This window comes from Triplophysa dalaica, chromosome 18 (assembly GCF_015846415.1).
Source record: "Triplophysa dalaica isolate WHDGS20190420 chromosome 18, ASM1584641v1, whole genome shotgun sequence".
NCBI classification, from domain to species: Eukaryota; Metazoa; Chordata; class Actinopteri; order Cypriniformes; family Nemacheilidae; genus Triplophysa; species Triplophysa dalaica.
The window spans coordinates 11,374,661-11,393,295 of NC_079559.1; the positions used below are offsets into that span (position 1 = coordinate 11,374,661).

At 36.9% G+C, this 18,635-nt stretch overlaps 3 protein-coding genes across 4 annotated transcripts; 2 read left to right on the plus strand and 1 right to left on the minus strand.

Moving 5' to 3' along the window:
- Positions 1 to 2,750: 2,750 nt before the first annotated feature.
- LOC130407286 (uncharacterized protein CXorf65 homolog) lies at positions 2,751 to 4,142 on the plus strand. The gene is made up of 5 exons (XM_056730061.1): positions 2,751 to 2,889; positions 3,035 to 3,121; positions 3,533 to 3,655; positions 3,739 to 3,807; positions 4,012 to 4,142. Exons 1-5 carry the CDS (start codon positions 2,865 to 2,867, stop codon positions 4,140 to 4,142), a joined length of 435 nt encoding a protein of 144 aa, XP_056586039.1. The 5' UTR covers positions 2,751 to 2,864.
- Positions 4,143 to 4,911: 769 nt separating this feature from the next.
- Positions 4,912 to 13,923, plus strand: upb1 (ureidopropionase, beta). The gene is made up of 10 exons (XM_056772512.1): positions 4,912 to 5,158; positions 6,288 to 6,459; positions 6,646 to 6,733; positions 8,168 to 8,262; positions 9,020 to 9,181; positions 10,276 to 10,445; positions 10,521 to 10,602; positions 11,191 to 11,233; positions 13,305 to 13,459; positions 13,601 to 13,923. The coding sequence occupies exons 1-10, from the start codon at positions 5,055 to 5,057 to the stop codon at positions 13,682 to 13,684; spliced, it is 1,155 nt and encodes a 384-aa protein (XP_056628490.1). The 5' UTR covers positions 4,912 to 5,054; the 3' UTR covers positions 13,685 to 13,923.
- gucd1 (guanylyl cyclase domain containing 1) lies at positions 13,792 to 18,544 on the minus strand. 2 transcript variants are annotated; one of them, XM_056772516.1, is made up of 6 exons: positions 18,262 to 18,544; positions 17,784 to 17,865; positions 17,403 to 17,568; positions 16,379 to 16,470; positions 16,058 to 16,299; positions 13,792 to 15,236 (listed from the first exon to the last, which is right to left on the minus strand). In XM_056772516.1, exons 1-6 carry the CDS (start codon positions 18,266 to 18,268, stop codon positions 15,145 to 15,147), a joined length of 681 nt encoding a protein of 226 aa, XP_056628494.1. In that variant the 5' UTR covers positions 18,269 to 18,544; the 3' UTR covers positions 13,792 to 15,144. The 2 variants fall into 2 exon arrangements, with proteins under 2 accessions (XP_056628494.1, XP_056628491.1); XM_056772513.1 differs by having other exon boundaries at positions 17,784 to 17,892; positions 18,262 to 18,542.
- Positions 18,545 to 18,635: the final 91 nt, after the last annotated feature.

The window sequence follows — 18,635 nt, forward strand, 5'->3', positions numbered from 1 at the left end:
CTAAATTGTTGCTGTTGAGTGTTTGAGTAGATGTGTGTCATTAAAGACAAGCACTTTTTTCATAACATTTATATATTTCATTGAAAACAAACAAATGAAGCATATAGTGTTAAACTAAACCACGTAAATAAAGAGATCAAATAAAAAGCTACTAATAAAGTCATTTAAAAATAAATATAATTAAATATGACAAAAAATATCTGAATTATACTGATAAAAACCAAATCCTTAATTCTTCTTACAGTAAACAGCTTCAATAAAAGGACATAAGCATAATTGATTTGTTTATACTAATGCTTTATTTGTAAACTGACTGCAAGATTTATTGTTAAAATATCACTAAAGCTGTGTGTACCGTACGTGCTGAAAGAAATGATCCAATAATGATGGATTTATATTGTAACTCTAACTTTTAATTCAAGCTGTTACATAATTAAGATTTTTCATCCAAAGATGGGAGACTCGCAGACAGAGAAATGAAGTGGCTATCCCGAGAGAGCGCTCCTCTTGGGTTGTTGTGCTCTATCACACGCTGAAGGGTCTTATGAATCCTAACATTTTATTTTCCCAGACTTTCCCCAAGTCCCGAAAGATTCCAGGTTAAAAAGGGTGCACTGCAGTCTCCAGAGACCTTTTGAGATATCTGGAGTATTTAAGGCTAGCATTCTTATAAACTGAGCTCAAGATATGATACAGTGAGACCAGAGCGTGTCACATCAAAAGCAGACAAAAATATTGTTGTGGCTTAAAGATCAAGGGTGGCTATGATTCTGACACATTTGATCCGTTAAAATCATTATAGAGAAGGAGTAACTAGATAATAAAGCCCTCAGGGAATTGACATGATGACGTGAACAATAAGTGCAATTTGTGCGATAAACCTCTCTGTCAACGTCGAACAAATGTCCAAGTCCTTGTTGTTGTCTGCTATAGTATATCCATCGATGGTTATACTGTGAGTGACGTTTGTTTCACGGTGAAAGAGATAAATCCTCATATGTAAAAACATGGTACGCCACACATTTAGCTTTTATTGAGGGTGGAAAAGCTCAGCAAACAAGCTGATTGGTTTAATCTTTGACATAAAGGTTGTAGAGGGCTTCATATCACATGTAAAGTTGGGAAAAATATCTCTTGATGAAGCTGATGATGTTTACACACCGATAACATTTTTCTGGAAAGGCAATGAGGGAGCGTTGCATTGTGAGGAGTGTAGAAAAACTAATGGCTGAAATCTAAAGCTTATGCCTGTGTTGTCATGGAGTTGCTGTCTGTTTTGTAAGAGCTGTCACTGCCCAGATCGGGTATCAGCCATAATGTCATAAAATAACATAGAAGGGAATCTACAATGCCAACACAATCCAGTCAACACAATACATATTATACTATACTGCATATACCATATGAATATTAAGTCTTTTGCTCAAGCGTTGCTGTACAATTATGTCTGTTAGCAGCGACTATTTTGTAATGTGCAATTATGCATTATTAATCAATGAAATAATTTACTTTATCCAGGGTTTCTCAAACGCAGGGGGGCTGTGAGCTCATATGTGACCCTGGAGATAAAACCAATCTTAAGTAGCACAGGAACATTTTTAGTGATAGCCAAAAATACATTGTATGGGTCAAAATTATCGATTTTTTGCAACCTTAGATTCCAGATTTTCAAATACTTGCATCGCGACCATATATCGTCCTAACAAACCAAAAATCTACCTCAAGACCGGTGTTGTTGTCCAGGGTCACATATATAGGCTGCATATAGAAGTTGTTTGCATAACTTTGAAAAAAAGTTAAATGGCAAGTAAATGCTACAGGTTATATAATAACAATAGTTATGTAAAATATTACTGAAAGAAAATTTAAAGCAATAAAAAGAATAATACAACGTTATAAATGCAAATGTGCCATTTAATTATTGAAATATTTATTTCAAATCTCAGCTGGTACGTCAAAAAGGTTCAGCTAACAAATAAGATGAAAAGCCCTGTTTTAGACCTTAAAAAATGACCTGTTTGTCACAAAACTGTATAGAATATGTTTACACCTGTATTTTGACCATTTAAATCGCCTCTTAATACCAGGTGTGACATTGTAAATCATCTGTAGTGTACTGATTCTGCCTTTGGAAGTGAACCATGACAACGTTTAGTTCATATGCTCTTGTTTTAGATCTTGTGCTTCTCTATGAAGAGATATTTTTAAACAAATCATTTGTTTAGCAACAGACATTTAAAAAAATAAATTGGGGTTTAAGGCTTCCTACATGACAGGCTTTTTTTAAAAGTAATATATTTATTTATGAGCAGAAAGGAGTTGTGTTTATTCTCAAAAAGGCCATAGATTTGTTCAACAAGACATCGAGAACGGATGAGAACCTGTCTATCTGTGTACTGACTCCATGGAGACAAATAAGACCAGTCTGCTTCATAAACAACAGGCCCTTTTCTAATCTCCTTTCAAGGGTAGTGAGTGAGAGAGAGAGAGAGAGAGAGAGAGAGAGAGAGAGAGAGAGAGAAACGTTTGCCTGCATGGGTAATATGGTGATGTTTGTGTAATCGGAATTCTAAATCAGAATGGAAAGTTAATCTATAGGTCAACGGTGGCACAATAGGATAAAATGCCCATTGCTTTACTTGAGTCTCTTAATAGTCTCGCCATTAAATTCACTACTGCAGAACTCTTTAGCATTCCTCATAAAACAGGGCTTTGTCTCTAGGTATGGCTGTAGTCAACAACATTTAACTGTGTTTTATTTCGGCACTGCCTGAACAGACCAGGTTCATTACCGCAAAGCTGCTGTGAAAACATTGTGCGATTTACCAGCTAAAATCAGGAAAGTGAATGTACTTCACATCGAGATGTTTGTGACTGTGATGTTGGATGGTAAGTGCAAGATAATTGATATCTCTTCTGTTGAGTGTGGTAGAAAACTTTTTTAATGTTGTTTAACATTAACTCATTTATAAAATCATTTTGTAAAACTTTGTTAAAAAAGTATTTGGGTTAACTCTTATTCTTTTTTCCCCAGAGGGACGGGAGCAGCTTTTAAACCTAAATTGCTGGATTATAAACTTTGTCCATTGTCTTAAAGAGAAATGCGGTTTGGATCTGGAAGGTATATACAATTCATTTTTATTTTCTAGTATAAGATTCATTTCAAACACGAGAAATAAACTACATTTTTGTAAAAATGTTGCTTGCTTATTTGTGCAAAACTAATTATCATGATAATGATGTCAGGGGTTCGGCTGGTTGTAAGGGTGTTGCTATTCGGTTGCTGAGATGTTCTGAGTGGTTTATTAGCTTAAGTTGTATTATATTTAATTAAGTAACAGCATACCTCTCAATCAAATGCATGGTTTGAGATACATACAGTATATGTCTGATCATGATGCACTTCTTTACTTATGAACAATAGTTGTAGTGACGTCTCCCTCGCCACTTCAAATAAAATACACAATTATTAACTTAGTGTTGAACAATAAAGCTTCGTGTATTGATCTAATCCAAGAGCTGTTTTCTGTAGAGAGTGTGGATTTGATGGACAGGGATGGTAAGCTGATGAACCTCACAGAGAGAGCGCAGAGCACTGACCTTGTCAGCAGTGTGCTGAAGGAGAGAGAAACTTATATTCCAGTATGCGTGACACGTGAGTTTTCATGTTCATTCATTCAAAGTAACTAGGAATTGAGTCAAATGAATAAAGTCATACACACACGTTCTCTTCGGCAGGTGTAGGAAGTGAAGGACCTAAGTATTCTGCAATCTTTGAATATAGGACATGTCACCCTGAGCTAGCAGGCAATGCATTCATAAATTATTATAAAGGAACTGAGGACAATGTCTTTCAGCACAAATCAGTTCCTGTTGTTCTGTTTTTCAGAACATTTTCAATGCATGCCTTAAAAAATGTCTAATGCTTTACAATATATTACACACATAGTGCATTTATATGTTAGCTGTTGTCACTCCCTGCAATGCAATCTTTGTTTCTGCTCGTTTTAGAGGTCCTTAGAAAACTGTCAAATCCTTCAAAGGAACGAGACAAAAGGGGCGGAGCGTCAAAGAAGGGAGGAGTCAGTCAAAGCCGCATTAAAGCTGCTGTCAGAAAGAGCATAGCTATTCCTAGGAGCTGAAAATGTACTTATACTGTCTTTATTTTTTTTCAACATTAAAACATTTTTGTATACAATTCATTTCATAAATTTTTCCCCACAACGCACAATGGCATCAAGAAAACATATATATATATCTCTTGTTGTTGTGAAATATATTGGGCTATCCCAACCGTATCACCACTATGATTTTTAACTGTTTCTACATCGATTTCTATAATGTGAAGTACTTTTTTCAATTATTTGCACATAATAATAGGCAAACTATTGTGCTTTGTTTGGTCCATTTGATTTAGTTCATTATAGTTTTTCAGTAGGCCTATAGTACTCAAAAGGATATGCTATTATTTGGGGTAAACGACTCTTTGTTATTGGGTCTAAAACTTTTTTTCATTTAAATGACGCTTTTTACAAAGTCTTGACACCTAAAAATGGATAGAATTATAAATATATAGGTTGATTTTAAACCACAACATTCCCAAAGTTACAACATTAAATTGGGAGTTTCGTGCATTGGCCTGGAATAGCCTGCCATATATTAACCTTTTTGTCCTCTCTGAGCTCATGTTAAATATCAATCAATATTTACACTTGGGAATATTTCATGCAATCGCTTATTTAATATGAGAGCATAAAACTGTGAATAACGTTAAATTACAGAATGTCACAAAAACGTCTTGAAATACATCGTTAGATTGAAACTAGTGAGTCCTGCCATACTTTTGGCCTGAATATCCTTCGACTGCTGTCTTTCTGATAGATGAAAAAACAAAAGGTGGGCTATATAGACCAGAGACCCCTTGGACTCTCACCGGTGTTCAGATTGCGTAAGGCAGAGTTGAAAAAGTGCTGGTTAAACTTTAATGTGAAGGGGGGGAAGAATCGTCCATTCGTCCTGCAACCTGAGCGCAAGACATAAGACGATATCGCAAAATGTCTGGAACAGAGTTTGGATCGCTAGAGGAAACACTTGACGCGCATTTACCTGAGAAAGAGCTCAAAGATGTCAGGAGGCTAATGTTCGGAAAAGAGCTGAGGTAAATTACGGACTCTTCACTTTCACTTCAACGTAACAACTACAAATCCCAGGTTTCCAATGTGACGTGAATGAAACGGTGCCAACGCACGGTACCGCTGACGTTAATTTGACGAATATGCAACATTGAAACAACAGACCAACTCAATCTTAACAAACAGGCTATTAGAGTTGGCAAACTTCGACCCGTAAAATGTTTTTAAGTAGATTAAATTATAGTAACGACTGAAATTGCTCGTTTTTGTTAAAGTGTAACTGAGAAGTCCAGGCATTTTTTTTTAAGTGGACAGACTTTGACCACATGACGTCACTCCCCTAAACTAGTGGTTGGCAATCTCACCAAATGTATATGCCTAATAAGCTTGCACTACTGTATTTGTTATCTTACGGCTGTTACTTAGTATTTGTAAACTTTTTTTGTTTCATTGTCTTCTGGTAAAATCAATAGAAAAAAATATAAATAATGAATTAAATTTGTGTTGTGTGTTTTAGGCCGTATAGGCAAGGCAAGGCAAGTTTATTTATATAGCACATTTCATACACAAGTGCAATTCAAAGTGCTTTACATAAAATAATTGTCAGAAAGAAATAAATGTATCTTTAAAATGCAAATGATTTGAGATCACAAAAACTTTAGATTTTTAAGAAACAATAAAACAGCAATAAAATTGATTTAAAAAATGTTAGTGTATATATGAAAAGAATAAGAGCAAAATAAAAATAAATTAGAAATAAAAGTGCAGTTGATGTAAACCAGAACAGTGCTCAGGGGGTCCCATCGGCCAGATAACATGATACTGATAAACCCAACACATAGAGACCATCATAGATCAATGGAGTTTCCATTTAAAACCAAAACAATTGCCACTATAGCCATTAACTCCATAAGAATCTCTGTAATGGTTTCTGTTGTTTTTTAGCAAGGGTATTCATGAAAAGTTCATGAAATAACAAAAAAACCCTCAATGTTGATATAACAGTGGAATGTTGTTCATAACAACACCCTGAACTACATGTAAACATTTTAACATATTTGTTTGATGTTTCGTAATGCTTAACAGTTCATCAGCTTGTGTCAGGTAAAAGCATTACATCTCTTTTTTACATAAGTCTTTAATGCGTGCTTTCAGGAAGCTGGACCTTCCCCAGAGTGCAATAGATGCAGCGATGGATAAAGAGTTTGATCTGAAGGGTTATGTGTTTGAAGCTACGCCAGAGCAGCTCCGACCACCCAGGACTGTCCGCGTGGGACTCATTCAAAACAAGATAGTCCTACCCACCGATGCTCCTGTGCTTGAACAGGTGAGTTCTTACTTAGAGCAATTCAATGGGGGTCTTACTCCCAAGTTCACGATTGACTTACAGTAGGGTACACGTTACTGCCCAGGCCCATGTGTATATTTAATACATGTTCTAAAACAAACTTCCATTATGCTGGGGACTTATCTGAATATTCTGCACTATTGTTATCTCTTATTGTTTTCATAGATCACAGCCCTGCACAAACGAGTGGGTGACATTGTAGAGGTGGCGGCGATGTGTGGCGTCAACATGGTGTGCTTCCAGGAATGCTGGAGTGAGTATGCAAACACGCGCCCACACATGCATAATAAGCCATGTAGTTTTAGGACTTTCACAAAATATGCATCTGAAATGTGCAGTTTTAAACGTAAATATTTACAGTATGTGTTAAATACGACTGTATAGACTGTTTTTTTTTGTCTTAAATCGGTGAGATCAGATCCAAGGTAGTGTTCACATGCACCGCGTTACACCACAAAACATATCTTCCTTAAAATCTGTTAACCCTAATCCTGTCGCATGCTGAAACAGCAATGAATAAAAATAGGGGTGTCATACTTAATGTTTATGTTTATATAATAGGTTAATTGTAAAATATATAAATACATAAACATGCATGTATATATTTAAGAAATATATGTAATATTTAAAATTATATTTAAATGTGTATATATATATTTATGTAAATATTTGTTATACATACTGTACATGTGTGTGTTTTAATCACAATACATTATATAAACAAATCAATTAATCGATTTGACAGCACCAATAAAAACATTTTTAACATCAAGATTTTAAGGTAAATTGTTTATAAATCTGGGATAACATTTCTATTTTTGAACTAATCACCATAGTTATTAACCACTAATATTATAAGGTATGAAGTCCATTATTAATACAAATACATAAAGGCTGCCAATATATAATAATTAAATTATTATAGAGATTATTTATATATTTATTCATAAATAGGTACTTGGTTTATTTGTAAGATCTGGCAAGTCGAACTGCAGTAGTGTTTTTTATTCAGCTGCTTGTTTTTACCGGTTTCCTGCTGTCTTCAATCCCGCTACTGAGCTTATTAATGAACAGTGTACAAGAATTGTAAGACATCTTGACCTCCAATGATGTAACATACTCTTGAAGACATCAGCAGAATCTATATTACATCCGCAGAGCGTTGCCATGGGGCTGTGCTGAGGAACTTTAAGCGGTTCTCGCAGTTTCTCTGTTTGTGTTGGCTGTGGGGATGCGTGCTGATGAAACAGAGTCACATGCCTCAATAATAAACTCCCAAAGGTCATTCGAGTCCTTGTGGGACCCAGTAGGTCCAATCGCCAAAGCTTGAACCCCCTTAAGCGCCACCCAACGTAAACTCTCGACCCCTAGGAATCTCAGCGCTTGTACGACTTCCTGTGTTTCCATGCAAATCTATGTCGCATGTTTACTTTGATAGTCGTTTATTAATGCAATGTAAACAAAAATAGTTTTACCCTGCTCTAAACAAAACAAAAAAAAGAAAGATAAGGTAATAAACATATCCGCTTGACTTCCTCATCCTCCTTTTTAGCAAATAAATCAGTTTTATTGGACACCCAAAGTCAGTTTTGAGAATTGTACTGACGTAAACAAACATTAAATCTTTGAAAATGAAATCAAGAAGCATCATTTCCTTTCACGTCTGTTCTTTGTCCTCCATCCGTAGCAATGCCTTTTGCTTTATGTACACGAGAGAAGGAACCCTGGACAGAATTTGCAGAATCAGCCGAGGATGGGCTTACTACCCGCTTTTGTATACAGGTAGGAAGTTAGAAAATGGACAAATGGATGTCCCCATTTTATTATGGAGGAATATGATTCATTTTTTATTTTTTAAGCTTTGTATACCAATATTATTTCTAATTCTAAGACGTTTGGTTTAAATAAATTAAAATCATTAAAAAAATAAAACATCTATTTTATACAACACTTTATATAAAAAATTATTTAAATGACATGTTTAAAAAAATAAAATGATCCAAATATTTATCTGTTCACCCCACAGAAAAATTAAGAAGTCGTATTTCCATTAGCATAGAATTATTCTGTTCCCCTTTGAATTAATTTATGAATGTCCCAGTGTATTGTGAAGGGAGTTAATTATCAATTTGAGTCATGTGTGTCTTAACTACATGTAGTAATGTGCAGCTGCTGTGAGCTTTGTGATTTGTTAATGGAAATAGCAGGAGGTTAATTCCAGAGAGGGGAAAAGGACATACTGACCATAGCATGAGCCGCAGACCGATGAGCAATGCAGCACGTAACTGTAAAAATCTTCTGACACACATCTCTGCTTAAGGAAATAGATGCTCACTGTCTGTTTACAGATGGAGCACATCTATCATTTGAAATACGTCAGACGATTAAATGTTTAGAACCAAATCACTTCTATTACTATCTAGAAGTGACTATCTAATTTTTCTGTTAATCCACAATGTTTCCGTGATATTGACCGCATCTTGCTTATAACTGCCTAGTTGTTTCACAGAAGCAATTACATTAGTTTTCATGTTTACAGCTGGCCAAAAAATACAACATGGTTGTGGTGTCTCCCATTTTGGAGAGGGATGAGGTTCATGGCGGAACGTTGTGGAACACAGCGGTGGTGGTGTCCAATAATGGCAATGTTCTGGGCAAAACAAGGAAGAACCACATTCCCCGCGTGGGAGATTTCAATGAGGTCAGTGTCACCGTCTCCAGTCAAATAACACAGCTACAGTGTCATTCCTTATTTTAATAGTAGCGGTCAACTGAAAATGTCTGACTTGTTGCATTGCAGCTGACTTTTTCAATAGCTTAGTTAAGGTTTCAGAATATGTATCTCTTGTGGCGGCAGTCTTTTTAAAAGCTGTTTGTAAAATAAAAAACTGAATCAATAGAACTGTATTTTGTATATATTTTTTTTAACATTATATAACCACTAGTGTAGTGTTTGATGGGATTCTGTGTTGTGCTGGCATTGTGTTTATAAATGTATCTGGCAATGTGATATACAACATCAAAAAAGAAAACATATAATCTCAGTTGTAATAGCTTTCCTGTAGCTCAGTGGTAAGAGCAAGGTTGTGGGTTCGATCCCAGGGGATTGCAGATACCTATGTAAAATGTATAGGATAAAGCAATGTAAGTCGCTTTGGATAAAAGACTTAAAAGTGACCAAAGTGTGTGCGCTTGCACACATGCGTGTATCTAAACTACACTATCTGTGGGCACTTTAAGTGGTTGAGAGCGGTTTATTGTCCCTGCCGGGCTGTTTATCAGTTACATGTTTTTCTCTTTGATCCATTCCACACTGTGACAATGTTCATTACACTAATCTCTAATACAGGAAATGTGCCCACTCCGTTTCCTGGAACACGAGCCCTAGTGTACCTGTAGAAACCAGATGGCACACACAAACACACAGCTTTATTCTCATGCATTCAGTCAATTTAAAGTGAAATTTTTATGCATTCATGTTGATCCGTGTGAGAAATGTATGAATAGGTTTCCATTTGAAGAACACCACAGTGATGCAATGAAAAGACCATCCTAGGCCTTGTCGCATGAATTTCCATGCTGGTTTGTTTGGTGCTGGTCTAACAAAATACTAAATAAAAAGTAATTATTGAAAATATTTAACTTTTGTTTTTTAATTAAAATAAATCCTAAGCTTTGTTGTGTTTTATAATTTAATGATTTAAATAATTAAACGAAATATATAAAATATATTGCAATTTATTGCACTTGCATAAATCATTTGTTAAACTGATGCTGTTTCCTTCTTTTAAACAGTCGACATATTACATGGAAGGCAACACAGGCCACCGTGTTTTCCAGACACAGTTTGGAAAGATTGCTGTTAACATCTGCTTCGGTCGACATCACCCTCTGAACTGGTTAATGTACAGCATGCAAGGGGCAGAGATCATCTTCAACCCCGCAGCTACAGTTGGAGCTCTCAGGTATCAGGCTGTACTTTTCTCATGGGAATAACACTGGCCCCTATTCCTCATAATGATGCTGGTGTTTCGTTACAGTGAACCAATGTGGCCGATCGAGGCTAGAAACGCTGCCATTGCCAACCACTGCTTCACCTGTGCCATCAATCGCGTGGGCACGGTATGTTTCACCTGTTCTTTAAAAACTGCACATAAGGTGCCAACTAACTGTGTGTGAGAATGTTTAAGATTATAGAGACTTTGAAAACATGCTTACTAAGACGTTCCAGGATATTTCCTGCATGTGGAGACTTTAAAAACATGCTTACTAAGATGTCCCAGGACATTTCCTGCTTGTCCCAACCATGAGCTGTTTATACTGATCATATCACAACCACAGCTTAAGTAAACTGGACAAATAAGATAGATGATCTAATATAATTAGAGACGCACATGCAAATCATTTAAAAAGGATTATATGCCAAACTACAAATAATGTTACACAGATGCAAAAACAAGATCGCAAGTGTTTTTTTGTTTGTTAAGTGGCGTCTGGTCTCTGTTAATGGTTATAATGTCTTAGAGGGATGACTTGTATTCTCAAAGGTTGATACAGTAAACCAATTATCTTTAAATTGGTTTAAATGGAGGTTGTTTCTACAATTTGTTATGCAAGTTTCACATGTCTCTGGGTTTAGATGTGTTTCCTGCTGCCCTCTGCTGCTGTTTCCGAGTAACGCATGTGTCTCGATATCTCTCTTTTTTCCAGGAGTATTTCAAGAATGAATTTACATCTGGGGATGGAAAAAACGGTAGTTATCCTTTTATTTCATGTGTGCATGTTGCATTTGTAGTTCTTTTCTTCATGCTTGAATGTGTCATATGTGTAACCAGGGGTGCCGCCAGAAATTCTGGGCCCTATGGAAACCAAAATTTCTGGGCCCCCTACATTTTTTACAGATAAAATTTAACCCAATAAATATCCCCTGTAAACTTAAAAAAAAGATAATTAGCACATTGCATAGTTAAAATGTTTAAAGATGAGTACAAAGCCTACAAAAACAAGAAAAAAATAAAGAAATATGTACTTGTTTACATAAAAGGGAGAACATTTATTATCTCAATTGCATTTGCAAGCACAACAGAACATTATGTACACATATTGACATATACTTTACATGAACAAGCTTCAGCTGGGTCAAACTGCTCAATCAGGAAACATCAGCTACAGTAGAGACACGTTTTATTCAATTTTATATTATTTTTTTCTGGGGCATTTTATTCATATTAAGAACGTCAAGTTTGACAGCATCGATCGTAGCAGCAGCACTGTCACTTCACAGAACACACGACACACACCGGTAAACTGATTTTGTAATTTTTGAAGCGTGTAGATTACTTTTTGTTTTGCAAAGTTATCATCATGTGGCGAATACAGTAGATAAGACGTGTTTAGAGGCTAAAATCTTCGCGAAGTTTCGCACTCAGGCTCACCTTGTTCGGCTGATTAAGACGGGGACGGGGGACGTGGGGGAAGGAGGACGTGGGTGTGCAGCAGCCGCTGATTCTGTGTTCATAATTCAGTAATTATTTTACTAAGATAGCTAGATAAAAGCAGGTCATGTAGCAACAAAAATAAGTTTTGGAATACAGGATTAGGTCAAGCTACCTTTCTTTTTGAAAAACTGTGTGACATACTGTCGACTTTGGCGTTCTCTGTCTTCTCTTTCCTTCTTTTCTTAACGTTTTTGATGCCCTGACTTTTGATGTCACTGTTTGCGCAGCATCATTACAAGTACAATGGAATGAACCAATTTGAGAGGGAGCAGGGAGGGGTGTGACTGAAACAGTATACATTATTTGTTTTTTAAATATTAAATCTATGGTCAAAACGGACAAAATACACATTTAGTGCACGAGGGCCCCTAGCACATTTAATGTATGTATAAAAAAGAGAAAAGAAATACGAAAATAAAAAGGGGGTCTGCTCTTCTGGGCCCTAAATCAGGCTGGGCCCTTAGAATCGTCCTAACCTTCCACCCCTTTACAGCGCCCATGTGTGTAACATGAGTTTCTTTATACATGCAGTACATGTGTTCACCTGACTCGTACTGTCGGGATTACCATATCTGTCTGTCAGTCTAGCATCTTTATAAGTGACTAGGTGAGAACAGGTGACCATGTACGCAGGTGTCGTGTTACTAAAGTTTGAGTCACTGTCCTGCTCTCGCTTTCAGCACTCATTACTATTGCATAAGCCTTCGAAGTGAATATGAAGTTCCCTGTCCTGTTTAACATGCACAACTGGTAACCTGACCTGGGTCACACAGGCTCATAAACACGTCTGGGGACACTTGCCATGAATAGGGTAGAAAAATTGAGAAACAGAATTCTGCCATGATGCTCCAAGGATCCAAATGAACCAATTTATGAGTCCCAGGTCTAAGAATCTGGGAAAAGCGCATAGCAAATTAATTTTGGTTTGGTATTAAAAACTGGGAAAATAAACCGTTTTTCTTCAAAGAAACTTAATCACCACCAGATTATGGGGTGGACTAGTGACATTACAGGATAGTTTAATTATTAATCAACAAAAGCTTATGTAACATATTTAAGTTATAAGAATAGCAGTCCCAAAGTCATTCCAAGAAGATTTTTTTAAGAATGTTGGTAACCAAACCACAAAAACAGACACAAAACCACTGAGACATTTCTCAAAATATCTTTTGTGTTTTGTCACACATAGATTTTGAATGACATGAGGATGAATTCATTTTTTATTTTCGGGTGACCTATCTCTTTCATTTTCCTTCTAAAGCTTAGGAGAAAGTGCTGGGCAGCAGTTTATTTCACCTTTGACTTTCTTTGGGTATCTGTCTACAGCACATCATGACTTTGGTCACTTTTATGGCTCCAGCTATGTAGCGGCACCGGATGGCAGCAGAACCCCAGGATTATCCAGAACCCGTGATGGGCTGTTGGTTACAGAGCTGGACTTGAACCTCAATCGGCAAATCGCGGACAAGTGGAACTTCAAGGTAGGCAAAAATCAAGATAACACTTGTTGATATTAAGACATGGACATATCCAAACGTCACATGTCCTGTGGATATTAAAACAGGACTGCATCTTTAAGTAGTGTCTGTGGGCATTTACATGTATGAATCATCTCTCCATAGATGACCGGGAGGTATGAAATGTATGCAGAGGAGCTCGCCAAAGCTGCTCGGCATGACTTCAAACCCAATATTATTAAAGAGTGAGATTGTCAGAAAAGTGAGAACTTGAACCACCAAACTCTACATTTCTGAGCCTGAAGGAGAACCACACAATACTTTTCTCTCTACTTGAATTGTATCAGATGACTGGATAAATTATGCATTTTATTATTTAATTTGAAGTCAATAACAGAAATAGATATTTGAATTAAAATACAAATCCGACTTTTATTCATTTCATAAATGGACCTATATAATTCATAAAAATAAAGTTCGCCATATTACCATTGCTTATGTTCTTTATAAAAAATGCACAAGCTGATGTAACTGGACACCTGATAGTAAAAATCAAAACCAAAACAATATTTTAACCTGAATGACCAAAGATTAAATAACATAATTATGGCCGGAGGAACACCATAGTGCAAGCATTTCATTCAGCAGCCCATGAAAACCACCATAGCATGAACCATTTGAATCACTGAGCACTCAAAGTATGTTTACGGGACAGTAAAAGCATTCACAGCACTGGATTCAATGCATTTCAAATGGACCACAATTCTATTCTACAAAACACCTGACAGTAAACCCATAAGACTAAGCTAATCGTAGTGTTCCTCTCTCTCTCGTGGAGGCATTCATTAACAATGCGTTTCCTATGAATTACAACACAATATATTAATTTGAATATCAAAACATATTCATTTCTCATTTACAACTCATTTTGCTAATACATTGGTGCTGTAAGTGAGTTGATGGAGGCGTCTTGTGTACGAAAGTTCACAGTTCAGCCTGGGAACCCCTAAAACTCTTTTAACTAATCTACATGAGGTTATGGTAGACGTCCTGGTGATACTGATTTTGAGGAATAAAACCTGGAGAATTGAATCCAGCCGCATTGCACCTACGAAACGTTCCTTTTTAGATTGAGGAATATCATTTAGCATGCTGGATTTAACACGTTACCTGAGTTTCAAAAATTAATTCCCCCTCTCACAATAGTTAAAATCATTCACTAAATGTTCAACCTTAAGTGGGTTAGAAGAGGAACATTTTAAACTAAATCCATTCAATGCAATGTAACCCTGAACAAAACACAAAATGTCAGAATATCTTTACATGAACGAATAACATTATATACACTTCTCTTCTACCTCTTACTGTGCGACAGTGGCAGATACTATATAAATCAAATGAGCTAAAAATATTCACATCACAGTTATAAAATGAGTTAGGCCAATATATACTAAGCACAAATTAAAAATAATTTAATCTCCCTTTCCTTTCTCTTAATGTTTTGGAAGCTGTCATTCAGTGGCCGATTTAGCACCATAGTAATGTTTTGTGCGATGCTATAGATCTGATGAGGACCATAGACAGAGGTGGCAAATACTATCTGCTATTGGCTAGCAGCTTTACTACCTGTTGGCAAAAATGCTACCCAACCAACCACAGTGGATGGAGACGTGAGTTCTGAGTGTAAGTACAGACACTCCGAGTGAGATTCAGGCGTCTTTGTAGACCAATAAAATGTCCTCGTCCGTTCCGTAGCTTCTTCTGGCATCTTCAAAGTTTTTAAAGCTTGTGCAGCACACACCTTTAAGACAGCAATATATGAGCCACAATGTAATGTGAGTTTAAGTGCATGTATTAAGACATTCTAAGACTATGTTCACATTTTCCTTATTTTTTAACAAGAAAAAGTTGACAATTGCTCTTTTTTAATAAAAAAAAAAGCTTGCAGCGTTGTGGTTACAAATAGCAACCAGCAATGTTCAGGGGCAGCATTTATGCACCAAGGCAGCTAAGAGAAACAGATTCAGACAAGCTTCATAGTGTGGACAATATTTGAAATTATAATGGGTTCTAATGCGTTTCTAATGTCTTTTGTGGTATAGTGTCGCGCCTGTCACGTCCAGTGTAGACACGGTGTGAATTATGAACAGGGGGAGTCTTTGCAACAACCAATTACACATTTAAGAACTGCTTATCTAATTTCTCACAAGAAATGCAATCAAAAGTTGAAAATCATTGAAAGTGATGAAAGTGAAAACTATGCTCCAACCGGCATTTCGCCCACCATTTTGATGACTTTTTTCCTGCTCAACCAATCACCTTCCTTGTATGTTGTTATGAAAACGACAGTTCTCGCTTCTTGCTTGTCATTGGTTAGCTGTGAAAAAGGTGCTTGGCATATTTTTCAGAGACAAGTTTAACTTTTTTCTCTTCAAAAGATGCTCTGAGCTGCCGAAAAATACACCAATGCTGGCGGAACTTTTTTGGAAAACACGGTTTACCCCATTGGATTATAATGTAAAAACAGATGCTTATAGCTTCAAAAAAGAAGTTAGATGTAAACATAGCCTAACAAATACTTTTTCTTACAAAGGAATCTATACACGACTTGTCGATACGTACGGTCCGAGTAGGCGGGATTGTTGTAGAATATGCTGCCAGTTTTGCGGTTGAAGCCACACACCACTATGAAGTGACCCTGGTATTCTGGCTTCCTGCAGAAGCACTTCTGACCCACAGGGAGGAAGCAGCAGTATTTGACTGGAGTGGAGCACAGCTCACACACTAACACCACCGCATTCACCAGCACTATGGCCACGTGTCCCTGCTCCAGGTGGTTCTGGATCTCCTGAATAGTAACAGAACTACAAAAGAGAAATCTGATATTTAAGCACGAAATTGCCACAGGATGAAAAATTTTATACATGTAAAAAAAAGGCTCACCATTTCTTTACTGCTACTCCTTTGTCCTCTGCCTTCATAAAGAGTTCATTAACCCGGTCCTCCTCAGTGTCAAAATGCTTCTTGTAGAAAGACTGACAAAGGAAAACACAGGGAAAAATCAATACAGATTCTCACTCAACACTCAAATCAGGACCGATTTTTACTGAAATAAATCTTAAAGGGTCTGTTCACTGAAAAAAGTCATTTATTCTCTATTATGTTCAGTAAAAACTACTCTAGGACTCTTTCTGTGAAACAGGTTTTGTGTCCATACAATGAAAATCAATGGGGCCAGTACTGTTTGGTTAGTAACGTCCTTGAAATATCTTCTTTTGTGTTCTTCAAAAGAAAGAAAGTCATACAGGTTTGCAATGACATTAGGCCGAGTTTTTTGGGGATTGAACTATACGTTTAAAAAAGGTTACAGCTCAACAATTGTCTTTTTTTATGCTTGCAATCTATTGCTGTTATTGCGAACAGATCCTAATAGATAATAAGTAAAGGGATAATTCCCCAAAAAAAAGAAATTCTGTCATAATTTACTCCCCATTAGATTCTTCCAAACCTGTATAAAGTTCTTTGTTTAGCTGAACACACAGTAAGATATTTGGAAGAATGTCAGATCTCACCCCCCATTTACTGCCATAGTAGGGAAAATAAATACTATGGGAGTCAATGAGGAGTGAGGTTTGACAATCTTCCAGATATCTTCCTGTGTGTTCAGTAGAACGAAGACATTTATACAGATTTGGAACAATCCGAGGGTCTTTGGGTGAAGAATCCCTTTAAAGCATTCCTCAAAATAGTTTCCCAAACCAGCATCAGACAGAGCCCTGCCTCAAACCAATGTTGTTGAGTTGTACTGACTGGTCAGGACTTGTTCAAAAGCACTTCAAAGGCACACACAGTGTTATTCATTTTTGGGGGCATCGATCTACAAATGACTATAAATAGATAGAAGGCGGTGTGTTCAAATCGAGACGTTTTTGTCTGTTAAGATCAGAAGAGCTGCGAATTCCTGTACCTGATTTCTGAAGCCCTTATCCACACCGAGCGTCTGCGTGCAGAAGCAATGCCTGACCCCTAGTTTACACATAAGATAAGCCAGGTCAATAGTCCACACGCTCTCTGTGAACTCTAAGTCCGAACACGCTCTCTGGAATTCCTCATATCCTACTGAATGTAAATACCTGTCCACAAAACAAATACACAAGGATTTATAAGTAGAGTAAATATTGAAGATTACACCAAAAGTTCCCTAAAACAGAATCTATAGTGATTCTAAAGAATAGTTTGTCCGGTGTCACTGTGACACTGTCCAGAATTCTTTCGAATGGATTAACATGGTAAAAATAATTGACGCTTTGTCAATAACAAGTGTAATCTGTGTGGGCTGCATACTTACTCTAGTACCATTCTCGAGCAGGCCAGGCCACAATCCCAGTGGTACTGCTGCCGGATGACCGGTACGTTTAACATCACATCATCTAAACAAAAAGAGGTCAAAGGTTCCCCTTGAAAAGAAAGTGAAAGGCAATGACGTCACTCAGCAGGTTTTCAACTTTAGGAGGTTTACTAAGGATTTTACACAAATTACTATATAAAAGTACATTATTAGAACTATCATGCTAACTACATTAAACCACTATTCTTCATTAAGAGCTTTTATTCACATTTGTGTGTCTATCTATAAGATGTACAAGAGTGAATAACATCAAGAAGATTCAAGCAGCATTTGAGTAATCTGAGTACTGACCATTTAATAGCGATATATGTCCGGTTTGTTTATATTGTCTGTTCTTTGCTAACAGAGAATCATGATGCTCAATACTACCAAAAGGTGATCTTACAGTTCATGTCAAACCAACGTAATACAAACTCACCGGTCATGATGTAGTCAGTGTGTGTCGGTACTTTCTGATATCATGAAGACTGTCTGTTAGCAGGGTTAGCCGGACAGCTGTTGCCCTTCTGCCCTCGACATCGTACAATCTACAATCACTTCATGTCTCCTTTTCGAAACACTATCGATGGGCTGTCGAAGAGACGTGGTAGACGGCCTTATAAAACTCGACTCGTTTTCCCCACGCCTTACCGTCATCCCCAAAGATGAACACTTCCTCGATGTGAATCCACAGCAAACGTCGGCGCGTTGATTAGCATGAGAAGCGAAATCACGCCATCTGTCGGAAGAAAGAAAAATAACAATAAACCGCCTTTGTGTTGGATGCAAACAAATAGTCGTTTTATACTTTTG